General features: G+C 41.8%; 1 protein-coding gene across 1 annotated transcript in view; it reads left to right on the top strand.

Annotated features, from left to right (window-relative positions):
* The window catches only part of LOC124257508 (serine/threonine-protein phosphatase 6 regulatory ankyrin repeat subunit A-like), a gene marked incomplete at its 3' end in the record, with an annotated part of 33532 nt that extends 14014 nt beyond the window's left edge, over positions 1–19518 (top strand). Inside the window, exons 3-10 of the mRNA XM_046691589.1 lie at positions 1762–1805; positions 7676–7874; positions 10313–10402; positions 13991–14484; positions 14686–15564; positions 16090–16182; positions 17086–17406; positions 17527–19518. Of these exons, the coding sequence (XP_046547545.1) occupies positions 1762–1805; positions 7676–7874; positions 10313–10402; positions 13991–14484; positions 14686–15564; positions 16090–16182; positions 17086–17406; positions 17527–19518 (4112 nt within the window). The remainder of the gene's footprint in view (positions 1–1761; positions 1806–7675; positions 7875–10312; positions 10403–13990; positions 14485–14685; positions 15565–16089; positions 16183–17085; positions 17407–17526) is intronic.
* Positions 19519–19851: the final 333 nt, after the last annotated feature.

Raw genomic sequence — 19851 nt, 5'->3', positions numbered from 1 at the left:
TAGAGAGCTTATCAACCATTCACCTCGCCGTCTGTACACCCTTGCCCCTGCCATCTGAGCTACCCAGATGAAATCTTCACTCATAAGTGAACAATCCCAATCTTGTCTCCTGGACCGTAGATGCTGTCTGCACCAGGCAAGACGTGCTTGAAGGTGAAGTTGAAGCCAAAGTCAACGTATTGCAGGCCGTCGGGACCGGGTGTTGTGCTTCCTTAGGTTGTTCCGTACCCGTCCTGATTGGACGTAAGCCAGGAATGTCCGGCAGTCAAACTGGCAGTCTGGAATCAATTCCCTAGATGGGTCAGCAGAAAGTAGTTGTCTTGTTGACGTGACGTCACGCGTGTACTGCCGATCCGAGGCAAAAAATTATGTTGTAAACGTCTCCATTGAGATGAGATCGTGTTTGGATGGACACCAAATTGTCTGACCACTTCATTTTGGGCCAAGCCAGTCTCCAGCTTACCCACCGCGCGTAGACGCTAAGTTTAGGTTGAACTTAACGTGTTTTCCACAACATTTAGAGGCTAGAGAATAATCAACGGTTTTCAATATCAGGTGTGTGAACTTCGGTTTAAAAAAGTATGCAAAACATAAGTTCATTGTGCACAAAGTGCTTCTGCCACTTGACATCAAATTTCATGCAAAATGCTTTGCTACATGTTTATTAAGGGTTATGTTTATACATTCTCAACTGACGTTTATTTTGTGCAGTTTTATGTCATGGATAACATTTACTTTTTCCTTTAGTATATATCATCTGAAAAATCAAAACAAGTTTGGCAATATTTCTATAAAATACTGATGAACAAATTAAGCGAGAGAAATTACTATTTTGTTCAATGGTAATACGACTCTTGACATACTATGAAAGAACAAGATAGAAAGAGAATCACACCTATCCCGTTTAGTTGCACGAACGTGACTACACTATAATGTTTCAAGTATCAAATCATCTTGAATCATATTTTGCCAGTGATAACTGTCTTTTCAATAAAATAGGATAGGTAGACAGTACTACGTACTATTCTAAAGAAATAGAAGATAGAAATAGAAGAAATAGAAGTATTATACATATATTTGGGAATTGCAGGAAAGTAAGCTCCATATGGCGAGACATGGAAAATGGGATATCGTAAAAAATGCATAGCCCGGTATCCAAAGAAAATATTATTCTTGGTTATTTAATAAAACATAACAGTTAACAAAGTTAACAAAATGTAATTGTAATAGAGATTACTTTTATAAGCTTTGGTCGAACTGTCATGTTTTATTTCTTGAATATATTGTTATGCAAAACTGTATAATTGCTTAAAATGAATAAATAAAGCATAAAAAAATGAATTATTTTTTCTGTCATCTGTCAATCAGAGGCAAAACTGTATAGTGTCGGTTATAGCGGTATCCGCGTTATTGTTATTGTTCTGAGTTCTCTATTGATAACGGGTGGAAAATTTAATATAAAACATAATACGGTTGCTTAATGCATTGAAACGAATTGGTCAAGGTATCGTTTCTCAGTCTTACCACACCCAAGCCTCTTTGTAACCCCACCCATATGAGGGTACTTGTCCAACTGTCCAGACTTCCTCCCTCTCTCTTCTGTATGTTTAATAAGACACTGTCTCGGGTGCATTGTTTGGCGACTGCTTATCCCAACTGCATCAGTGATTGTGGGTTTCCGTATAGATGTACAATGTTTGGCTTCTGTGTAAACGTGCAACTGGTTGATGACATACACACTATTATTATTTTATTTCCCAGGTATCATCCCCAGTCTTCAGGAAGAAAATATCCGACTGAGGAAGGTGACTATTGATCCTTAATACAATGTGTAGTGTAGTGTGGTGAAATACTGTTTGATGTAGCTTTGAAGATCATGTCAATTGGATAGGGAAATGCTCACACGGTGTGTGTGGATTCTTGTACTTACAGGCTTATAGCATCCTTTAACGTGTTTTGGTTGATCAGAAACCTTCCATTCTCCAGCTGGATGCTCTATCGACCAGGCCCCGATTTCTCGAAACAAACTTAAGTTTTTACTCAAATTACAAACTGAGTTTGACAATTTGAAACAGCTGAATTTTTAACTCAACTGCATTTTTTGAATAAAAAAAGCCCGAACAACTTAAGTAATCTATCCACCAAACTCAAATTGTCTACTAAGTTTGAGTTTAATATTGATTTCAGTTTATTCTGGGAAATGCATTTTCCTGCGTTTTCTCAAATTGGAGTAAAAACTCAGACTTAAGTTTGTTTCGAGAAATCGGGGCCAGATCACGGAGAAATCATTGAGTGAGTGAGTGAGTTCAGATTTTAAGTCACATCATTTCAGCCATATCGTTACTGAATCAAGTCTTAAATATGTTAACAATTAAAGGGAAATAATAAAATTCTGTCAACGAAGGACAGTAAAACAACTAGATTATCACAGATATAAATATAAAACAAGTATTCAATCTAAAATATTTTAACCATACATGACAATACAGTGTAAAACCAGGCTATAGATTGCCAACAACTGAAGGTAGATCACCATACTAGGGACCATGGGGACTTCCTGCATGGACCCTAGCTGGATGAGAAATCATTTAATGTTAAACAACATAAGACGTGCAGACATGTAAATCTGATTACTTTATAATGAAAACAAACAATGACCTATCAATCTTCAATCAATCCACCTTTCTTTATGCAAGAATCTAAAATATATACAATAAACTGCCCAACAAAAACGACCCGTGAAGGTCCGGGTTAGAATGAACCTTCAGTAACCCATGCTTGTCGTAAGAGGCGACTAACGGGATCGGGTGGTCAGGCTCGCTGACATAGTTGACACATGTCTTCGGTTCCCAATTGCGTAGATCGATGCTCATGCTGTTGATCACTGGATTGTCTGGTCCAGACTCGATTATTTACAGACCGCAGCTATATAGTTGGAATATTTCTGAGTGCGGCGTGAAACGAAACTCACTCACTCACTCCCAACAAACACGAGACACGGACAAAAATATGATGAAACTGAATGTATCATTGGCCACTAAACGCTGCACATTCTTAGTAAGATATAACCAAACGTTCTTCACTGATCCCAGTAAGCACAAAACTGCTCACAAAAATAGCGAATCGTTGACAGAAAGGGGACAAGACATAACTTTCGAAGGATTTGACGCTGTGGCTTAAGTAGAACTCAGTCATTTCTACTTGGCTGTCAGACCCAAAACAGGTGAACAAAACAAGACATGAGTTTTGGGGAATATTAGGCAAAGACTCAAAATATTTGAAATACCTGTTGCAGTGTTACAGACTTTGACATAATCAAAATTGCGATATTCAACGATTTAAACGAGTCTTTTAAAAGGACAATGCTCGCTCGCGTTGAAGGATGATGGCAAGTGTGAGACAAAACACAAAGAAGTGATCTTTGACTCAGTTCGGCAGAAACTATATTCGTTTATACGCTTGAACACTCAGACACCACATGGACTGGCTAACAAGGACCAGTTTGACATCAGACTTCAACTTTCTGGCAAGGTTTTGAAAACATGGAAAAGTCACAGAGATGATAAGGAATGATTTGGCGGTTGGATGATGAAGCAACCTTATTTTCTTCTTCTTTCTAATTTTCTGTCCATCTACATCTTACGTTACTTACTCAGCTTAGCTTCATCACGATTGCTATCGATTATTGTTTCTGAGACAGTGGTTCTACACGGTGCACGAACAAGCCAGTCGGGAAAAACACACAAGCTACCTTCATGTGTACTATCATCAAGTGTTGTGGTTTGGTCCAGGTTTACAGGATCACCGTATTCGTGCTACTGCCGCCACGATCCTCACTCACTTTGCGAGGGGGAGACGAGAGTTTTTCCTGCTGGTTCAACCACGCCAAGGGAAGGCAGCAAAGCTTACAGTACTCAGCGAACTTGACACTGATGACTTTTTGCAAACATGACAAACCAAATACTACATTTCCAACATTGCAACATTCAGAACGTCATTGTCATTGCTAGAAATTTACTTCCGCCTGTAACATGAGTTGGGCACATTGCCAAGTTCTGTTCTGTCAAAACATTTGATTTTTCAACGTTGTATACCACTATCCCACATGGTAAACTTAAGGGAAAAACTTCATTCCTTGATTCATGGGGCATTTGTTAACACATGTGGTGTACAAAGATACCTACATAATAATAATAATAGGTTACAAGCTCCAGAATGCCCAGCTTCAAGACAAACCTCGGGCCGAGTACAAATCTCGCTTAAAGAAAATCTGGAGCTCTGAGCTAAATGCTCGAAACAAGGTCAAAACCACCAAAACCTTTGCTGTGCCAGCCCTTTCCTATTGCTTTGGAGTAGTTGATTGGACAAAACAAGACATCCAGAGTCTTGACCGTCTGACCAGAAGTATCATGTCTGATAACAGAGCCCACCACCCTCGTTCCTCTCTTAATCGTTTATACATGCCAATCAATTCTGGTGGTCGGGGTTTGATTAATGTGGAGGCTCTTCATGATAGAATTTTAGTGTGTACTTTTGCGCATATTTATTTACCGGATGATCCTCTGGTGATGCATGTCAAGACTCATGATGAAAGCAAAGAATTCCACAGCTATTTTAAGCGTGCCAAGGTTGTTCGACAGAATCTGAAATTTGAGGTTGATTTTGTTGATGGCGATGTACTGCTGGATGGTACAGCGATGGGAGTAAACCAGGTGAAGTCCTTCACCAAGTCTGCCCAGAGTCGGTCTTTTGTGGAGAAGCTTTCTGAGAAGCCATTGCATCGTGTGTACATGCAATGTGTGGAACAGAATAGCAATCCCACCGACTCCTTTGCCTGGATGAAGTCGGCTGGTCTTAAATGTGAAACTGTGGGCTTCCTTTTTTTGCTGCTCAGGACCAGACATTTCCAACTCGTAACCCCAAAAATGTGATTCTTAAAGAAAATAGCAATATGAAATGTCGATTGTGCAATGAATTCACAGAGACTGTCCAACACCTTGTCAGTGGATGCCCTTCCTTGGCACAAACAGCATATCTTAAAAGACATGATAGCATGGCTCGCTGCTGTTATTATCGTCTCCGCCATGCCTGTGGCTTTGACTCTGAGGTCCATCCATGGTACGACCCTGAACATGTCCAGGGCCTCATGGAAAATGATGCTTTCAAACTTCTGTGGAATAGGCCCTTGTACAGCCTGAGAAATAAAGCTAATGAATTTGTTTATATCATTGAATTTTCTGTCCCTTTTGGGCAGCAATGTGATTGGCAAGATTCAGGAAAAGCATGATAAATATGCGGACCTCGCCTTTGAAACATCTCGCTTGCATCCTAAGTACACTGTTGCCAGGCTCCCCGTTGTTCTCTGTGACCTTGGTTTAGTACCTCCTGATCTCTTGGTGCAGATCAGGAGAGTGCCCGGGTTCTCCAACGAGAGCACAGCCCTTCTGACACTCTGGGTAATGCAGAAGACTGCAATGTTGGGGAGCCTTCATATTCTCCAGAAAGTTCTTGGTGGGTTCGACTAGGCAGTGTTTCCTGGGAAAAGTCCCATTCGCTGTCTGGGCTGCGTGTAGAGGGGGCGAGGGCCCTGAGCTGATGATGAGCCTTACCAGCCTGACTGTGCCAGGATCACCCGAACCCTTTCTGCTGCATTTTCATCTTTAATCTGTAAAATATATAGAGATTTATATAGCGCCAATATCCAGATGAATCCTGCTCAAAGGCGCTTTCATATGAGTCTGACAATGTAATAGTCACTCGGAACTGTAACATGATTTGAAAAAGAATGTGTTTGACATTCTCATTTATGCACAGATTTCCTCTGACACTTTTAATGCCCAATGGGATGTTGTTCCAAAGCATAGGGCCTGCTTTTGAGAAACATCTGTCTCCAAATGTCTTTGTCCTCGTACGTGGCACAACTAGTAACTGGGCACTTCTAGAACGTAGGGAACGGGATGGTTGATGGCACTGGATGAAATCGTTGATGTACGATGGGCCAATACCGTGAAAATCTTTGTATACAAGCGCAATAATCTTAAATTATATCTATCTTCAGAGGCTCAGGACAATGTGTCAAAAATTAAAGCAAATGTCAGTAGTAGTTTACCGAGAAAACAATATGTGAAATGCAGGGTTTTCGCATTGATAAAATCTTTGTCAAATGTAGGGGTATTTTGACATGAAGTAGACATCCCCATGGTCACCCAAAGTGCTACAGCCCTTTGCGGATGTGTTTCATTAGGCATATGAATCAGAATGTCTGCATATGCTGGCAAAATCAAAACAAGGTAAATTGGCCTAGAAGTTTCAGGTACATCGATGATTTAATATCGTCCAATTACCATCAAATAGCCACTTGCCTTCCATTGATTTACCCGCACGAACTTCAAACTAAAGAGGAAAGTGTGACCGCCCCGACTGATTCATATTTAGTTCCATGCATAAAAACTCTCCACAAGGCTGTGTGACAAAAGTTATTTCAACTCGCCAATAGTCGGCTAGCCTTTCATGTCGAGCAATATTCCAACAGCTCTAGCCTTTGGCTTTCTTCTTTTGTGAATACTTTTCACAACCTGTGAGGTACAATCGAGCATGCTCCTTTCACTAAGATTTCAAAGAGCGTCATAAGACAAATTGTTCGATCAACGTTACAACATCCAAGACCTCTGTAAAGATTTGAAAATGTTTTATGGTTGACATGTGGAGGACATTTCGAAATTTGATCTGTGGCAAAAATGATGTCCGGTGCAATTCCCCATTTTGAGTTATTTATATTGACTTTGACCCGAATTATTTTAGGTGAACAATTGACTAAACTTTGCATTTGTGTATGACGGGTGCCACCGGTGGGGCAGAATATGCTCACCTTTTTGCGAACACCTGGTATCATCACTATTTCATAGTGAGTCATAAACACATTCTCTGTCATCGTATTGCATGACCACAATCACTATATTGCTTGGACTCCATTTGTTTACAAACAACATCGTACAGCTGTACAATCGACAGATGTGTCTTATGGATGTGGAAAGGGTTTGCCGCTTCTTTTTGCTCCATCAGTCTTTCGATCATGTGTTTCGTCGGTCATACTGTGCAAACGTTGTGAGACATGGTTTTGTGATTTTCCTTTGCAATTAGATATTGCAATCACTTATAGTTAATGTGTTTATGTCGACGTTCTTTCAACGAGTTACTACTGAATTGAATCAATATCTTGAATTGGAACTTTCTAACTGTATTTCTTATACAACATTCTGTTTACATTAGGTTTAGTGCCTACGTTAAGATAAGGCACCCGTGAAGAGCCATTTTCCTTTGCAATTAAATATATCACCTATAGTTAATGTGTTTATGGTGGCGTTCTTTCAACGAGTTGTAGCTGAATTAAATCAATATCATGAATTGGAACTGTCTTACTGTATTTCTTATACAACATTCTGTTTACATTAGGTTTAGTGCCTACGTTCAGATAAACGAAAATGTAGCCATGACATAAGATAAATTCATTGTAGCCTCATCACTCGGGGTGAACGGTCTGAGTACCCTCTGTGTTGCATGTACATAACGTAAGCTACAAGTCAACACAGGGGGTACTCGCACCGTACACCATTCGTGATACGGCTACAGCGTACATACTACTTACTCCTTATTTTGCTCTGTTAACACCCAACAGAGAATAGAGGAGCTGGAGTCCTTCGACTGGATATCTTTTGCTACTGAGGACAGCGGGTTTTTCAGTGAGGGAAGCAGTCTGGCATCTTCAAACAGGAGTTCAGTTATCCGGAGAAGTCAGAAGGCTGAAGTTCACCGTGGTGTCAACATGAAAGAAGGTTTTAAGAGATTCTTCGCGTTTGGACAACAAAAACAGAGAGGTAAGCGGTTGTGTGAGGTTAGTTAACTGCTCTATGTGAAACTTTTCAGGATATATAAAATAAATAGTATGCTGCTCTTTAGGGTAATACGGTCTGATGTACGCCTTACAACGTACACAACGTATTTACCCTACCGCCGTGTTAAATTTACAAAATATATATATTATTAAAAAACATTTGAAGAACGATAAGATTGCTTCCGACTATATCACATGTAAACAAAATGGCGTCTGCCTCTAGACCGGATTTTTAAGATCATTGAAACATATCCTGACAGGCTTAAAACTGTTAATTATGTTTAAAGGGCCACCGATGCAGAGCGATTAATGTTTCCAACCAACAGTCTAATTACAAAACCTAGCTGCAAACTGGTCAGCACCTGCTCCCTCGACCGTGACGGACACGGGGACTTGGCTACTGTCCACCTTGGCAGAATTTCCTCAACCTAATCAGTGGGACATTAGGAAGGGCGGATGCCCATCAGATGCCGTTATTTGAAAATATCCCCGGTAGTTCTTGTTTGATTGTAATAAAGTATCCCAGCAGTGTAGGCATTTTCAGATTTTCAAATGTTTGGATGGTATAATGCCTGATCCAATTTGATCCTATTTCTGTGTTTTTTACCTCGATATTTAATCATGTAAAAGTATGATGTCTATTGCGTATGCTATGACATCAAAAACACACATTTGATATATTTGAATCCATAAACTCAACAACCCCACTTTGCCAGTGCTAGCAAAATCTGACATTGTACTTAGGTTTCTAAATAAGTACACATCAAATGCTTATATATATTTCCTATGTAACACTGAAGTTCGATCCGGTCGTGTCATCATTCACTTGATGATCAGTTAATGAATTTATAAGAGGTATAATTAGTGATAACACCACTCAGATTACCCGAAAAAGGTTCCCATTTGGCATTTCTCGTGTCTGAAGTAAATACTCATCATTATAAATTTAGGTCTGATGTGGCAAAGGTATTACGTCTTATGTAATATGCGCATGGAAGTGCAGCAAGAGGAATTATCAGCTGAGTTTCAAAACGAACATCGATTAAAGGATTAACGATAACACGCTGATTGATTAATTGCTTTTATCCTGCACAGGGAATTTGTCAAAAGGTCGCGCTTATGTATGTAGATTCACTAATCTATACTGAATACACCCTGTCGTAAAGTTACTTTGTAAAAACAACGTCCTTCCTTCAAAGAATTAACCGCCCAAACCTTGATTGGTAGCTCAATATTCTCTAACTAATGGCGGACATCATGCAATTACTTGTCAGGTGTGCTGTCTTGGGTGACCAATCGGATACACCAGTGTGAAAAACCTGAAATGATAGATCACTTTTTCGCATATTTGAGCGTTAAAAGACATGACATGGAACAGGATTCTTTGTCTGCTGCAGATGAATGGCATCTCATTACATAATTTTACAACAGCATCAGGATTATCGAGTAAAATAAATTTCATCTTTGTTGATCAGTCTATACGTTTTCTATCAATTGCGCATGGTGGTGGCGCAGCAGAGGTAACGAACCAGTCATTGATTCTGGGATATATATCCGGGTATTCACGGGAGAAAAGCAGTAACAAAAGCAACAACCAGTCCAAGGAAATTGCTCTGCATCAGTGGCCCTTTAAGTTGAGTGTGCAAAAGATTCAATGTATAAAATAGCTTAAATAATGCAGTGAAATGTGGTAAATTAAATGTGTACATAGTGAACTCAAAAACAGCTTATGGAACGGTTTTCGAACTCCGGGCACTGCATATGTCATATTATGACGTCATACGATTGTTAGTAATACAGTTTCTCGGCGGAGAGTTTGGCGGTTACCGTGGCAGAGGGTAATACTTTTTCCAGTTGTCACTCTCCTGGGAGGGGGGACACGGAAACTTGTTAAAAGGGTCACTGACCAATGAAATTAAAGTATTTTACATCAAGGTAAGATACTGGCTGGCAAATCCCAGACAGGTTCCAAACATTGTAGTCACCTGGGAAATAGAACAAGAGACCGCAGCGTGACAGAACAAAGTTTTAACAACCAGTCTACTTGCCCACAAACGACCATCAATGGAAAAATACAATGTGCTATGCCATTACTATACCGCTATACACACGGATATGCCATACGTAATATACTCGTGTTCTGGGAGTGACATCACAGTATGTCAGTCAGATCCTACTGTGCAAGCAAAGAGCAGTCCTGTGCATTTCCAACAGCTTTTGAGAGATATAGGGGAAAAGGCATATGGACCATGACATTGTAGTTCATATGAGGGAGAAACGTGATCCATTAAAGAGGCATTAATTTTGTTTATCATCATTTTGAATATTACCATTGTATGTACGGAGAACGCATGTGCGCAAGGATGACTGAGATGCTTGCACCTTATAGGGAGCTTTTCTATTTCATCCTTTGCTTTGCAGAAGAAGTTGCCCGTCCTATTGCACTACTGCGTGTGGGAAACAGTAGGGATGAGCTGAATCCTGAGGCTGCACGGAGTTTGCCTACACCAGGTATAACATTTAAATGCCGTTAATACATGATAACTTGTTTTTCATTCTTTATCACAAGTCAAGACTAGAGCTGTTTTTGTCCTCCATCAGGTGAATGCTGAGTAAGTGCGTCGAGATTTATGTTTACACAACTCTGTACAGGTAACAATAGTATGATAAAGTCAATAGGAGAGGATTAATGTACAAAAATACTGTACATTCACGAAGCCAGTGAGATAGGATTAATGTACAAGGATAACAATGTAATAACGAAGACAATCAGATTAATATGAATTGGGTTCAGTTAAGCAATAATCCAGTCAATAAGCGCTCAGTGGTAGATGATATGATCACAGTGGAGTACATACTGGGAAGGTAGATGATATGAACACAGTGGAGTACATACTGGGAAGGTTGATGATATGATCACAATGGAGTACATACTGGGAAGGTAGATGATATGATCACAGTGGAGTACACACCGGGAAGGTAGATGCCTCTGCCTAATGGCTGGCTTCTTTCTTTGGATTTCGATTCTTTCTTGATGTTTTCGCTTTTCCCTTAAAATGAAATGTTCCGAATGGGCAGATTGAGCAACAGAGGTCTTGTGTTCCTGTATTGTGTTGGCTGTGGATCACATGTATTTGTCTCCACAATTGTCTTAGGGTGAACTATGTGGATATAAAGATACTGGAATCGCTGATGTGGGATTTTCCCAATGGTGCTTGTAGTCTGACAAGGTGCTGGGCTGTTTTGCAGAAACCTAAACCCCTGAGAAATACCTGTATTCTGACTTTGGCTGGATCTTTATGGATTTGACAGTGACTCTGGCATAGGGTGGGAGTGGGCGTAGTGGCATGGGTGGGGTTGGGGTGGGAGGTTAGGGAGTTTATGGGGTTCAGGTTGTTGATTGCAGTGTCGTCTATTGCACTATCAATGTGGGTTTCTTGGAGAGTCTTTATTTAGGTGTCTTTTTAGGATATACCAAAATCTGGTTGAGAAAACCATAAGACAACCCCTTGCTATAAAGCAAAAGGGCCCCGTACCCAAACTCAACCAGTCCCATCACCCACCTTCGTCAGCATCCCATATCCCACTACCAGTCACCTGAGCCACTGACTGTTTACGAAAAAAGGCAGCACATGCACACACTGCAGAAAAATACTGAAAAACATGCCAACTGTAAAGGTTGATGAGGGAAGTTAATCTCAAGGACAAATGGATAGCAGATGACCAGCAGATCAGATCCGGCCAGACAAAATCTTCACCTGCTGTAAAATCAGTTTGGCACTCAAACTTAAACTGTTCAAGTCTCAGGAAATATGATGAAACAGGATGTTGTGTATCGAAAACATTTTCCAAAATTGTATCGTTGAACTCAATGTGGTCATCAAATTTTAAACAGGGATTCATATCATCTCAGTCTCCATCATCTGACCATTCAGCTGGGCATAAAAAGTAAAACGGCAGTGACAAGTGAACACTGGATCACTGAAAACCAGTAATGATACCAGTTTTTTGTGTCAAAGAGCAGACATGTCCTGCCTTACACATCTACACTGTCAGTTTGTTAACTGCACTGACCAGGTGGTATTGTGAACGCATGGTGCGTATAATACTGACGAGATCTGGGAGACTGGGAGACACTGGGAGATCTGTTATTTTGATTTGATTGTATCTAGACGTTGATGAGGTGAATGTGTGAAACAGTAGTATGGTTATGTGTAGGGCTGCGCAATATAACCGGTTTACCGGTATTTACCTGTTGAGACATGAAAACGATACGTATTGCGATACGCTGATCGAAAACCGCATTTGTGACCAACTCGTGTTATTCCGGGACAAGCCGAATAGCGACTCGTGCCCCCTCTGGAAGGATTTCATATTGGCGTAGGAACATCAGAACTACTTCAAACAGGAACGATAACTCTATTCCTGTTTGATTCCAATACTTACTTAATATCACCGAAGTACTGATACATTGTATTGCTGTTTTTGTTTTTGCTATTTATTCTGAAGAATTAAACCTCCTTGGTACAACTAAAAGAAAGGGAAAAAAACACATATTTGTTAAAGACAGATTCTGACGTATACCAGATATTCACTTTATATTTCCAATTATATTTCTGAAAAGAGTTTAATAATCACAAATGGGATTTGTTTTATAGAATATGCAAATAAAATTTGTAAAAAAAACCCCGCTACATTAAATCCCTAAGCAGAAACTCAAAAAATGACTTTTATAATATTTCTCAAACTGAACATACTTGTAACCTTGCTGTCAAACCACAAGTGGACTTTTAATTGACTTGAAATATATGCCCAATGTTAAAGATTAAAGTTGATTAGTTACATACAGATATAATATTATTGTTTTGAAACTTGTAGCGATTTATAATAACATTTCCTAAAATTGTCGGGAGCGCACGTACAGTCTCCATAGCAAGCCCGCAAGATCGTCAGAAACACCCTCAGTTGGACCCATGAGAGCCGTTATGTCAACAAACGCACCTGCGTGTATTTGAATCTCTCGCCATCAATCGCATGATTCTTATCAAAAACACCATAATAGGCAGTAAAATCCTGTTAGCTAAGTTCTTTGTACTTTCAATATGACGATATATAGTTTTCATGATTTTTTAAACAATGACATAATGCCATAAACGATTTAAGTACTAAGGATTATTTTTACCAAAGCACCGCAGTCATTTACGCGCGTTCTGATTGGTTTGTCGTATTTTCGCACATAACAAGCATCGAGAGGGGGACGAGTCTTCTTGCAGGTTAAGGAAAGGGGCGAGTGGTGACAAATGCCCAAACCGGTATTTTCACATGCGTTTGGAAAACTTCGTAACACTCGGAAATCTTCGGATATTTCCGTTTTTTGAATTGCTCTTTTCCCTGTTTCATTGGTGCCAAATGTTACTTACATTTTTATTTTGTCATGATTAAATTTTTTTATAAAAAGTTAATCAATCATAGTGATTTTGTTGTGTTTTTGCTTTATAATCAAGCATTAACTCGATTATAAGTACATATCGCAATACATATCGCAATACATATCGCAATACATGCTTCCGCATCGCAATATAACGCAATATGAACATTCTCCGCAATACCCATCCCTGGTTATGTGGTAAATTTATTCATCTTGGTTGTGACGGATATATTGTTGATTCGTATATGTAATCTGAGAACATTCTGGACAGTGAGATTACAACTGCTTCGTGATAGTATTACGCGATGTGTGTCAGTAGAGAGTAGACAGTATGGAAGGAATTTTGTAACTTATGAGTAATTTGAAAACATAATAATTATACCCGACTTATAAAGCGAATAGCTCCACACGTAATGTGTGCTCGAGAGACACAAATAAGGTCTTCAGTTTAGTCAATGAAGTTGGAATAGTGTCTATAATCGGCACTTAAAGATCTCAAATGTTGGAGTTCGAATGCCAGGCATATCAGTTCCATCGTCAAAGAAGGCCTTCACTTGTAACACATACACAGGATGGGAATGTGTTCAACTGAAGTAAATTAATGTAAATGAGTATTTGTTAAGGTATTTACTCTTTCTTCCGGTTGCAACATTGAAATCATTGTGTTATAGTGACACAGATGGGCCCAAGAGTGGATACAGACATCCATACTGCCTGCAAGAAGGGTGACCTGGACCGGCTTAGACGCATCCTATCTAAGGATCTGGAAGACGTCAACCGTAGAGGGAAGGACGGACTAACACCTGCAATGATAACAGCACGATTCGGACACAGAAGAATGGTAGACATACTTGTGAGTAAAGGTTCTGCATTGTGTCTTCTTGCCGATAACAAAAACAACATCCTTCATGAGGCCTGTATTGGAGGACATGTGGATATGGTGAAGTATGTCCTCTCACAGAAGGTTGCAGACATCAACAGTAGGGGGCAGTACGGGAGGACATCCGTGATGCTGGCAGCAGAGAAGGGGCACAGTGCGGTGTTTGACTCACTTGTGAGAGAAGGAGCTGATGTATCATTAGTGGATGATGACGGAGACAACATCCTTCATGTGGCCTGTATTGAAGGACATGTGGACGTAGTGAAGTATGTCCTCTCACAGAAGGTTGCAGACATCAACAGTAGGGGTCAGTACGGGAGGACACCCGTGATGATGGCAGCAGAGAAGGGGCACAGTGCGGTGTTTGACTTACTTGTGAGAGAAGGAGCTGATGTATCATTAGTGGATGATGATGGAGACAACATCCTTCATGTGGCCTGTATTGAAGGACATGTTGACATGTTGAAGTATGTCCTCCTACTGAAGGTTGCAGACATCAACAGTAGGGGTCAGTACGGGAGGAACCCCGTGATGCTGGCAGCAGAGAAGGGACATAGAGCGGTATTTGACTTACTTGTGAGAGAAGGAGCTGATGTATCGTTACTGAATGATAACAGAAACAACATCCTTCATGAGGCCTGTATTGGAGGACATGTTGACATGGTGAAGTATGTCCTCTCCCAGAAGGTTCCAGACATCAACAGTAGAGGTCAGTACGGGAGGACACCAGTGATGATGGCGGCAGAGATGGGACACAGAGAAGTGTTTGACTTACTTGTGAGAGAAGGAGCTGATGTATCGTTACTGAATGATAACAGAAACAACATCCTTCATGAGGCCTGTATTGGAGGACATGTTGACATGGTGAAGTATGTCCTCTCACAGAAGGTTGCAGACATCAACAGTAGAGGTCAGTTCGGGAGGACACCCGTGATGAAGGCAGCAAAGAGGGGACACAGAGAAGTATTTGAGTTACTTGTGAGTGAAGGAGCTAATGTATCATTAGTGGATGATGATGGAGACAACATCCTTCATGTGGCCTGTATTGAAGGACATGTTGACATGTTGAAGTATGTCCTCCTACTGAAGGTTGCAGACATCAACAGTAGGGGTCAGTACGGGAGGAACCCCGTGATGCTGGCAGCAGAGAAGGGACATAGAGCGGTATTTGACTTACTTGTGAGAGAAGGAGCTGATGTATCGTTACTGAATGATAACAGAAACAACATCCTTCATGAGGCCTGTATTGGAGGACATGTTGACATGGTGAAGTATGTCCTCTCCCAGAAGGTTCCAGACATCAACAGTAGAGGTCAGTACGAGAGGACACCAGTGATGATGGCGGCAGAGATGGGACACAGAGAAGTGTTTGACTTACTTGTGAGAGAAGGAGCTGATGTATCGTTACTGAATGATAACAGAAACAACATCCTTCATGAGGCCTGTATTGGAGGACATGTTGACATGGTGAAGTATGTCCTCTCACAGAAGGTTGCAGACATCAACAGTAGAGGTCAGTTCGGGAGGACACCCGTGATGAAGGCAGCAAAGAGGGGACACAGAGAAGTATTTGAGCTACTTGTGAGAGAAGGAGCTGATGTATCATTAGAGGATGATTACAGAAACAACATCCTTCATGTTGCCTGTATTGGAGGACATGTTGACATGGTGAAGTATGTCCTCTCACAGAAGGTTTCAAACATCAACAATAGGGGGCAGTACGGGAGGACACCCGTGGTGATGGCGGCAGAGAAGGGACACAGAGAAGTGTTTGACTTACTTGTGAAAGAAGGAGCTGATGTATCATTAGTGGATGATAACAGAAACGACATCCTTCATGTGGCCTGTATTGGAGGACATGTTGACATGGTGAAGTATGTCCTCTCCCAGAAAGTAGCAGACATCAACAGTAGGGGTCAGTACGGGAGGACACCCGTGATGCTGGCAGCAGAGAAGGGATACCGAGCGGTATTTGACTCACTTGTGAGAGAAGGAGCTGATGTATCATTAGTGAATGATAACAGAATCAACATCCTTCATGTTGCCTGTATTGGTGGACATGTTGACATAGTGAAGTATGTCCTCTCCCAGAAGGTTGCAGACATCAACAGTAGGGGTCAGTACGGGAGGACACCCGTGATGATGGCAGCAGAAAGGAGAAACACAGAAGTGTTTGAGTTATTTGTGAGAGAAGGAGCTGATGTATCATTAGTGGATGTTAACAGAAACAACATCCTTCATCTGGCCTGCATTCTCGGACATGTTGACATGGTAAAGTATGTCCTCTCACAGAAGGTTGCAGACATCAACAGTAGGGGTCAGTACGGGAGGACACCCGTGATGCTGGCAGCAGAAATGGGACACAGAGAAGTGTTTGACTTACTTGTGAGAGAAGGAGCTGATGTATCTTTAGTGGATGATGACAGAAACAACATCCTTCATGTGGCCTGTATTGGAGGACATGTTGACATGGTGAAGTATGTCCTCTCCCAGAAGGTAGCAGACGTCAACAGTAGGGGTCAGTACGGGAGGACACCCGTGATGCTGGCAGCAGAGAAGGGATACCGAGCGGTATTTGACTCACTTGTGAGAGAAGGAGCTGATGTATCATTAGTGAATGATAACAGAATCAACATTCTTCATGTGGCCTGTATTGGTGGACATGTTGACATAGTGAAGTATGTCCTCTCCCAGAAGGTTGCAGACATCAACAGTAGGGGTCAGTACGGGAGGACACCCGTGATGATGGCAGCAGAAAGGAGAAACACAGAAGTGTTTGAGTTATTTGTGAGAGAAGGAGCTGATGTATCATTAGTGGATGTTAACAGAAACAACATCCTTCATGTGGCCTGTATTCTCGGACATGTTGACATGGTAAAGTATGTCCTCTCACAGAAGGTTGCAGACATCAACAGTAGGGGGCAGTACGGGAGGACACCCGTGATGCTGGCAGCAGAGAAGGGATACCGAGCGGTATTTGACTCACTTGTGAGAGAAGGAGCTGATGTATCATTAGTGAATGATAACGGAATCAACATCCTTCATGTTGCCTGTATTGGTGGACATGTTGACATAGTGAAGTATGTCCTCTCCCAGAAGGTAGCAGACATCAACAGTAGGGGTCAGTACGGGAGGACACCCGTGATGCTGGCAGCAGAAATGGGACACAGAGAAGTGTTTGACTTACTTGTGAGAGAAGGAGCTGATGTATCTTTAGTGGATGATGACATAAACAACATCCTTCATGTGGCCTGTATTCTCGGACATGTTGACATGGTGAAGTATGTCCTCTCCCAGAAGGTTGCAGACATCAACAGTAGGGGTCAGTACGGGAGGACACCCGTGATGAAGGCAGCAGAAATGGGACACAGAGAAGTGTTTGACTTACTTGTGAAAGAAGGAGCTGATGTATCATTAGTGGATGATAACAGAAACAACATCCTTCATGTGGCCTGTATTGAAGGACATGTGGACATGGTGAAGTATGTCCTCTCACAGAAGGTTGCAGACATCAACAGTCACGGTCAGTACGGGGGGACACCCGTGATGGTGGCTGCAAAGAGGGGGCACATAGACGTTTTTGACTTACTTGTGAGAGAAGGAGCTAATGTATCATTAGTGGATGATAACAGAGACAACATCCTTCATGTGGCCTGTATTGGAGGGCATGTGGATATGGTGAAGTATGTCCTCTCACAGAACGTTGCAGACATCAACAGTCAGGGTCAGTACGGGGGGACACCCGTGATGGTAGTAGCAGAGATGGGACACAGAGAAGTTTTTGACGTACTTGTGAAAGAAGGAGCTGATGTATCATTCGTGGATGATAACAGAAACAACATCCTTCATGTGGCCTGTATTGGAGGACATGTGGACATGGTGAAGTATGTCCTCTCCCAGAAGGTTGCAGACATCAACAGTCAGGGTCAGTACGGGAGGACGCCCGTGATGATGGCAGCAAATACGGGACACAGAGAAGTGTTTGACGTACTTGTGAGAGAAGGGGCTGATGTATCATTAGTGGATGATAACAGAAACAACATCCTTCATCTGACCTGTATTGGAGGACATGAGTACATGGTGAAGAATGTCCTCTCCCAGAAGGTTGCAGACATCAACAGTCAGGGACCATACGGGAGGACACCCGTGATGGTAGCAGCCGAGATTGGACACAGAAAAGTTTTTGACGTACTTGTGAGTGAAGGAGCTGATGTATCATTAGTGGATGATAACAGAAACAACATCCTTCATGTGGCCTGTATTGGAGGGCATGTGGACATGGTGAAGTATGTCCTCTCACAGAAGGTTGCAGACATCAACAGTAGGGGTGAGTACGGGAGGACGCCCGTGATGATGGCAGCAAATACGGGACACAGAGAAGTGTTTGACGTACTTGTGAGAGAAGGGGCTGATGTATCATTAGTGGATGATAACAGAAACAACATCCTTCATGTGACCTGTATTGGAGGACATGAGTACATGGTGAAGTATGTCCTCTCACAGAAGTTTGCAGACATCAACAGTCAGGGACCATACGGGAGGACACCCGTGATGGTAGCAGCCGAGATTGGACACAGAAAAGTTTTTGACGTACTTGTGAGTGAAGGAGCTGATGTATCATTAGTGGATGATAACAGAAACAACATCCTTCATGTGGCCTGTATTGGAGGGCATGTTGACATGGTGAAGTATGTCCTCTCACTGAAGGTTGCAGACATCAACAGTCAGTGTCAGTACGGGAGGACACCCGTTATGAAGGCAGCAAATATGGGACACAGAGAAGTGTTTGACGTACTTGTGAGTGAAGGAGCTGATGTATCATTAGTGGATGATGACAGAGACAACATCCTTCATGTGGCCTGTATTGGAGGACATGTGGACATGGTGAAGTATGTCCTCTCACAGAAGGTTGCAAACATCAACAGTAGGGGTCAGTACGGGAGGACACCCGTGATGGTGGCTGCAAAGAGGGGGCACAGAGAAGTCTTTGACTTACTTGTGAAAGAAGGAGCTGATGTATCATTAGTGGATGATGACAGAGACTACCTCCTACATGTGGCCTGTATTGGAGGGCATGTGGATATGGTGAAGTATGTCCTCTCACAGAAGGTTGCAGACATCAACAGTCAGGGACCGTGCGGGAGGACGCCCGTGATGGTAGCAGCAGAGATGGGACACAGAGAAGTTTTTGACGTACTTGTGAAAGAAGGAGCTGATGTATCATTAGTGGATGATAACAGAAACAACATCCTTCATGTGGCCTGTATTGGAGGACATGTGGACATGGTGAAGTATGTCCTCTCACAGAAGGTTGCAGACATCAACAGTCAGTGTCAGTACGGGAGGACACCCGTGATGAAGGCAGCAAATATGGGACACAGAGAAGTGTTTGACGTACTTGTGAGTGAAGGAGCTGATGTATCATTAGTGGATGATGACAGAGACAACATCCTTCATGTGGCCTGTATTGGAGGACATGTGGACATGGTGGAACATGTTTGCACACTACATTTAGTTGATTTCAACGCGAAAAATGTGCATGGCCAAACATCTGAAGACCTCCTTTCTTCAAGACATTACAGCAGTGAGGCCTGATACAGAAGAAATAGAGACATTGCTGGTGTTAAGTATTGTAGTTTCACTGACATTTTT

The sequence above is a fragment of the Haliotis rubra genome, unplaced genomic scaffold (assembly GCF_003918875.1).
Source record: "Haliotis rubra isolate DU_JTF1 unplaced genomic scaffold, ASM391887v1 Scf662, whole genome shotgun sequence".
NCBI lineage: Eukaryota > Metazoa > Mollusca > Gastropoda > Lepetellida > Haliotidae > Haliotis > Haliotis rubra.
Note: the sequence above shows the minus strand (reverse complement) of the source record. Positions and strands in the feature narration are given on the sequence as shown.